Genomic DNA, 7,236 nt, shown 5'->3' on the forward strand with positions numbered 1-7,236 from the left:
GCAACGATGGCATCCATCGGATGAGCCTCTTGCTCTTCCAGGCCGTCATGTTTGCGGGAACGGCCTTTGTCGACATCAAGCATCTCCGCGCGGCTGGGTATCCGAACCGAAAGGCCGCCCGAAAAGCATTCTTTCAGAGGGCGAGGGTAGGTGCAGTTTTTGTTAAGTTGCGCGTCATTCTGCTGACGGGATTAGTTGCTGTACGACTTTGACTACGAAGTGGATCGTATCTCCCTCGTCCAAGCGCTGCTTTTGATGACCTATTGGTACGAGACGCCGGATGACCAGAAAGACACGTGGCATTGGATGGGAGTCAGCCTGTCGCTTGCCCACACGATCGGCCTGCACCGCGATCCTGCCAACTCCGGGATGGGCCCGCGAAAGAAACGGCTGTGGAAGCGGATCTGGTGGAGCACGTACACGCGAGACCGACTGATCGCGCTGGGGATGAGGCGGCCGATGCGGGTGAAGGACGACGACTGCGATGTGCCCATGTTGACGATCGACGACTTCGAATTCAAGACGTACCCTCCCGAGATCCTGAACATGCTGGGCAACTGTGAGCTCCTGCGGAACATCGACCAGCAGCGGCAGCTGGCGATGATGTTCATCGAGAAAGCGAAGCTGTGCCTGTGTGTCAGCCACGTCTTGACAGCTCAGTACTCAGTCCTCAGCCATCGGTTCGGCGGCACGACGGAGACGACGATGATGCTGGTGCCGAAGAAGTCGAGTTCGGAGACGTTCCAGGTCCGACGCTGCGACCAGGAGCTGGAAGACTGGCAGGCCAATCTGCCGGCGGAGATTCAGTACTGGACACCCCCATCCGGGAATCTGACGGAAGCGGAGGAGTCGCTACATGTGCATCGGGCGTTGCTACGGATGATCTACCTGACGACGTCGAGTGCGCTGCATCGGCCGCAAGTGTTGCCGGCGAGTCCGTTCCCGGCGGTGGATGCGGAGCTGCAGGAGATATCACGCAACAAGGTGCGATACGCGGCGGTCGAGATCACCAACATCGCACAGGGCCTGCATCAACTTGATCTGACGCGCTATCTGCCGACGGCGGGAGTGACGGTTCTGTTGCCGGCGGTGATCATCCATCTGCTGGACATCAAGTCGAACGACCCCAACGTGCGGATGGTCAGCCTGCAGCGCTTCTACCAGTGCATGCGAATCCTGCAGCGGCTGCGCGAGATCTACGCGTCGGCAGACTTTGCCACCTCGTTCCTGGAGGCAGCCATCCGGAAGGCGGGCATCCAGATCAACGTGCCGCCGGCTGAGACGCCCGCCCGACCACCGCCGCCCCCCGCCCCTGTCCGCCCGAAGACATTGACACCACCGCCGGATTCTCTAGCGCAGAAGCTCCCGGACCTGACGTATCCTGACCCGACACCGTCTGGGCTGCCAATTCCTGAAGATGGCGGGATGATGTTCGCGGCGACGCCGCCGCACTCGAACGGCAGCGAGAACGGCAGCACGCAGAACCTGAACCCGAACGTGGTCGATTCGGGCAATTTCGAGCCGGCCGGCCATGGTGGCAACGATGAGCTGAGTCTGGACGAATTCATCGACCTGGCCAACGACGCCGAAGTGACGCAGAACGACTTTGACGCGCTGATCAACTTTGACGACGCGGGTGCCGACCTGTTCGCGGCGGAGGACGGATTGGGGATGGGCCTGACGAACGGCGCAGACGGGAACCAGAATGGCGGCAGCGGCGGCGGGTTCAATTTCAACGTGGACCTCGGTCAGGATTTCAGCGAGAACGTCTTTAACTTGGACATGCCGGGTGGCAGCAACAACAGCAACAACAGCAACAGCAGCAGCAACAACAATAACAATAAGAAATCCTCCGTCGCCGGGTCAGAAGCTACTGGCCTAGACGTGAACGTGAACATGAACATGACCATGCCAAAGCCGAAAGAGCACGGCATGACGAGTGATCTGGAGGCAGATCTGGGCCTTGCCCTGGAGGCATGAGCCAGAGTCAGACGGGACGATATGACATGACAGTACATACAGTATACTACAAGTATAATCTTTTTTCTTGACTGTATTTTTACATTCTTGATCACTCGATTTATTTTTTTTCCCCCTACATATCTTTTTATTTTACTTCTTTCTTCTTCTTCTTCTTGGGTGGATACACAAAAGTTTGCGACGGCCGCAGTTTTTTTTTCTTTTTTATCTCAGGATGGACGGCTCGAGAATGTGTTCATGATTTATTTTATTGGGATATGACTTGACATGGACGTTCGTCGGTCGATACGGGGTTTGTTTATTTATTTACGTATTGTCTGTCCGATAGGGATCTTGTGTATGTATGTTAGGAAGGACAGGACAGGACAGGACAGGACAGACTGAGAGTATCTAGCTAGTTTAATGCCTATCTATACTAGGTATGAATATATGCCTTTTTTTTATTAACTTGAACTCGTTCCTTCTGTTTGTAGTGACAGACTTGGCTTGAATTAAGAAACTTGGGTGTTTTTTGTGCCATACCTAGATTTTCTTAAGAAGAAACGCATATAGATCGATACACTACAGATCTGTATGTAGACAGGACGAGTGAACACAAAACCACGTATGTACTGAAGTAAGTGCTATGTAGTAACTACGGACCACATTCGCCTGGTCAGTCGGGAGTGAGGCAAGGAGGGAGGAAGGGAGAGATTGACAATCGAATCGAATCGAATCAATACCCATCGAGAGATAGGTATGCAAGTACTGTACATAAATTACATGTACCATCTGTTTGTCTGTCTATCTATCTGTTGTTGATTGTCTGTTTCAACATGCTCCTCAAGCTTTCTCATAATTATAATTATAGTGTAAGAAGAAAGAACAGATCTGCGGGGTTGTTGGTCTCTTCTCACGGTCTCTAATTACTCTAGAGATTTCTATAATTAATTTTCACATGAAAGAAACAAAAATAGAAATAAAAAAACACTGGCATCATAATCATCCATGTCAGCACTACAGTATATCTTACGAATGTGTATCAGCTGCTCTGCTAGCATGTGATTATTACATATTGCATCGGTAGGTACAGTAGTATACTCCGTACATAGATAGCATGTGATTGTTACCTAACATGTATGTGATTTTTGACTTGATGATATGTAATAGTTAATTTTGCATGTGATAGTACTCACTCAACCCTAACCTACCTCCTAACCTACCTAGGCAGCCAAACTATTACTAAGGAAGGTTAGCTACCGTAGCCTCCTGGCCATTCTTAATTTAATGCATTAATTACGGCCGTAAGTAGTAGACAGAATCCACCTTATACAGATTCATTATTATCTCTCCACCAATGGAACCGATATCCGACTGCCTAAATTATTATTACCTGGCTATTAGTTTAGGTTCGGGTTTCGGAGTTGAGATTCATCTAATTCTATTGTCCCCTGTCTAGTACAGCACATTATACTCCGTACAGTATGGACTCTGACAGACAGATGGCGGGGCATAGCATTGCATAGCATTAGTGCAGTGCATTAATCATTGCAGTACAGTACAGTACAGTACAGTACAGTGTAGATACGCATAAGTTAGTGATTACTTAGTTATATAGAAATCAATTAATTATTTTGATTGAAGTGCAATGATGAGAGAAAATGTTCCAAAGAACAACAAGGCTGTGAATTCGGGTTGATAATATCAGCATCTTCTTCTGCCAGAGCTGCTCATGTCTGTGCATATCGACAGGGGATTCTCACAGGAGGATAGCATTACTGGTGAAAAATCTGTCTTGCATTGCTTGTTTCCTGGCTACTAGCTTGCTGGCAGCTTTCCAAGTCATAGATTCCATCTCGACTTTGTATATGGCCTATGTGTTCTAGATTTGTAAGAAGTTTTCCAACATCCGCTTACACCATCGCAGACGTGGCAGGCAACATGGAAAACGTCGCCTGAATAGGCGCCACTACTCCGTTGAAAAAGTGCTTCCGAAACTGTTCAAAATCGAAACTCTTCGTGACATCCCGTCCCGCAAACTCGCACCGCAGGCACCGCAGCACCGCGTACCCGTACGAGTCCCCGGCTTCAAGGTAGATGCTATCGGCTTGCAAGTTGGCAATTTCATAGTCGTCTACAATGGTTGACGCTGATGTTGGGTCTGCACCGGTGCTGTGAAGCCACTCCGCCCGGATGTCTTCAAAGGGACGGTTGAGGCAGAGTTTGATGAGGAGAATGCCGAGGGCAAAGAGGGTTTTGTTCCGGATTTGAGAGCTTTGAAAGCGGTCTGCTGGTCCGAGTGGAGCCAAAGAATCCTGTCCTGAAAAAGTAGAAGCTGGTGCGGAGAAGGTGTGTGTTATTAACGGGTTGTCGTTCACAATGTCTCCCTTGGCATTCGAGTACTTGGAGACGAAAATGTCATTTTTGTCAAATACTTCTTTTACCCAGGGCGATCCGCAGAGGTGCAGGACTCCCCATGCGATGGCTGCCGCGATTCCGAATCGCTGCTTGTGGGACAAGGCTACTTGTGCCTGGCCTCTGGTAGCCGTTTTTCTCGGTAAAGGTGATCCTAATGGCACGGCTGATGTTCGTGCTGTGCTGTTTTCCTTGGGAGCGTACAAATGAGCGATTCTGTCCCTGCAAGGGTCCGGGTCGGGGAGAGATCCAGTGCCGCATTCTCGGATAAATCGACACAGTGACTCCAAGCAGTGGAGATCAAGAAGAGACAGCTAGGCGAGGAACATCCAGATACATTGATGAACTTTCACGAGTATACTGGGGCCATGGACGGTTCAAGGAAGCTAAAGAGACAATACTCCAAGTAGTGGAGATCAAGAAGAGACAGCTAGGTAAGGTGGATGGACATACATTGGCCTACATGGAAGACCTGGAAGCATATTGCCGGGATCGCGGACAGTTAAAGGAAGCTGAAGAGCTCATACTCCAAGTAGTGGAGATCTACAAGACACAGCGAGGCCTGGAGAATTCAGGTACATTGTACCGCATGTCTGAACTGGCACCAGGATACCGGGATCAGGGACGGTTAAAAGAAGCTGAGGAGCTCAGACTCCAAGTAGTGGAGATCAGCAAGAGACGGCTAGGCCCGGAGCATCCAGAGACATTGTTCCACAGGCATAATCTGGCAGTAATATATGTGGCACAGGACCGGTGGAAGGAAGCTTATGAACTCGAGACACATGTGGTCGAGGCTAAAACAAGGTTATTCGGACAGGATGATTCAGACACGCTGGTCAGTATGCTCTATTTGTCAGCAATATATGTGTCTCTGGGCCAGCGGAATGAAGCTGGAGAGCTACAGAAGCAGCAAGCGATGGAGGCTATTAGGAGGGCACTGGCCGATGATGATTCTTCCAGAGAGAGATTGATTCGTTCGGCTGAGACTTTGAAAGCCCTGACAAAGAATCAGGATGTAATAAAATTGATGGACGAGGTGATCCAGATGACAAAGACTGTGTGACTATTATCCAGATACAGTGAAGTCAATTAAAACACTATATTCGCGCGAGAACAGTTGAATGATTCACAGAGCAGCGCCGGAGAATGGGATTGCATCCATGCCAATGACACGAAAACAGTAGTCTGAGATAATGAACTGGAAACACTTCGAGCTAACCGAGTCTCAGCTGGCTGAAATTGAGGAGATGAATATCTAACACGGCAAGAGGTGCATCCAAAAACACATCTATTCTCATCCATGAGGATGACTGACTGATATACAACTTGAACGCGCTCAACCTCCTGCAATCATCTCTATCACAACCCCTCAACCATCTCTCTCTCTCCCTGTCTATCTACACTCAATCAATATCAGGCAAAGGCGTCACCTTCCTAACAACCTTAGCCGGCGACCCCACCGCCACCGAGAACGGAGGGATATCCTTAGTGACGACAGCGCCCGCGCCAATGGTGCATCCATTCCCGATAGTCACGCCCGCGAGGAGGACGACGTTGCCGCCAATCCAGCAGTCATTGCCGATAGTCACGGGGCGGGCGTACTCGATGTTGTCGCGGCGGGACTGCACCTCTGTCTCGTGCGTGGCGGCCAGGATGCTGACGGAGGGGCCGATCATGACGCGGTGGCCGATGGTGACGAGGGCGCAATCGAGGATTGTTAGGCTAGGACGTCAGCGAGCATCTCTAAACATATACATATACATATGTAGGAAAGGGGGTTAGCATACTTAACATTCGCATAAAAATTCCTCCCAATCGACACATTACAGCCATAATCGACATGGAACGGCGGCTCGATATAGCATTCCGGCCCAACGCGCCCCAGCAGCTCGGACAGGATCTTCTCGCGGTCCGCCTGCAGCGATTCCGGCGTGGCGTCGTCGGGTAAGTGGCTGTTGTATTTCATGGTGAGGCGCTTGGCGCGCATTCGGGCTTGGACGAGGGTTGGGTTGAGGGGGTTATATCTGCGGCAGCATCAGCATCGTCAGTATGATAATTAGTTAAGTTAGTATGGGGACTGGAGGTTTACAGCATCCCAGAGATCATCTTCTCGTAGTCGTCGCACCAGGGGACGTTGTTCAATGCCCTTGCGGCCTGGATGGCTGCGGGGTCTTTGGTCGTGCTGGCCATGTTGTATTACCCCTCAGTCAAGTCAGAATTGGTGGGCTGAGTTGGTGTGTTGAATCGTGTGATTGTCTCGTATCAGGATAATGAATGCAATGTCCAGATATTATATAGGTACTGGTTAAGTAAATTATCTATTTAGGATATAGGACCTATATCAGTTAGTTATGTAAGTAATTATTAGTTCACGTTGCACAGCATACATAGTATATATATATGCTAGAAAAAAAAAGAACCCCTAGCTAGAGAAATGACTTACTCGAGAGAGAAAATCCTCGCCTGAAGCTATGATAGTTATGATAGCTAGCTAGCTAGACAGTACTGGCATTAATTGTTGCGGGCTAAGCCCATATTGCTGACTCAGCTTCGCTCTCGTCTTCTGATTGGTCTATTTGTTGTTTATCACATGACTCCTGTTGATACAGCTCGCGTGCCTTTCTCTTCCTTTCTTCCTTCCCCAGCGAATCCTTTTTATGAGCTCCTAGTTTCTAGACAGCAAGGCTTTGGCCCTTCACATTAGGATTCGCTCGTCTATCTCCTCATTGGTCTCACTGGTTTCATCGGAAGCTGTATTGGCAGCTACTCATCGGTTCGAGGGTAAGCCGTATCGACGGCCTCTGCCCCATTAGTTCATCGGGACTGCTCCAGCAGTCATTCTCATCGGTTCATAGGACTACC

General features: G+C 49.7%; 3 protein-coding genes across 3 annotated transcripts; 2 read left to right on the forward strand and 1 right to left on the reverse strand.

Moving 5' to 3' along the window:
- Positions 1-47: 47 nt before the first annotated feature.
- Positions 48-1,980, forward strand: T310_4975 (uncharacterized protein; the record flags this gene model as incomplete). Its single annotated transcript, XM_013472153.1, has 4 exons — positions 48-146; positions 196-559; positions 589-984; positions 1,211-1,980. The coding sequence occupies 4 exons, from the start codon at positions 48-50 to the stop codon at positions 1,978-1,980; spliced, it is 1,629 nt and encodes a 542-aa protein (XP_013327607.1).
- Positions 1,981-4,338: 2,358 nt separating this feature from the next.
- Positions 4,339-5,437, forward strand: T310_4976 (TPR repeat protein; the record flags this gene model as incomplete). Its single annotated transcript, XM_013472154.1, has 2 exons — positions 4,339-4,574; positions 4,669-5,437. 2 exons carry the CDS (start codon positions 4,339-4,341, stop codon positions 5,435-5,437), a joined length of 1,005 nt encoding a protein of 334 aa, XP_013327608.1.
- Positions 5,438-5,777: 340 nt separating this feature from the next.
- On the reverse strand, positions 5,778-6,564 carry T310_4977 (uncharacterized protein; the record flags this gene model as incomplete). Its single annotated transcript, XM_013472155.1, has 3 exons — positions 5,778-6,096; positions 6,162-6,398; positions 6,464-6,564. 3 exons carry the CDS (start codon positions 6,562-6,564, stop codon positions 5,778-5,780), a joined length of 657 nt encoding a protein of 218 aa, XP_013327609.1.
- Positions 6,565-7,236: the final 672 nt, after the last annotated feature.

This window comes from Rasamsonia emersonii, assembly GCF_000968595.1.
Source record: "Rasamsonia emersonii CBS 393.64 chromosome Unknown ctg1118621760208, whole genome shotgun sequence".
NCBI classification, from domain to species: domain Eukaryota; kingdom Fungi; phylum Ascomycota; class Eurotiomycetes; order Eurotiales; family Trichocomaceae; genus Rasamsonia; species Rasamsonia emersonii.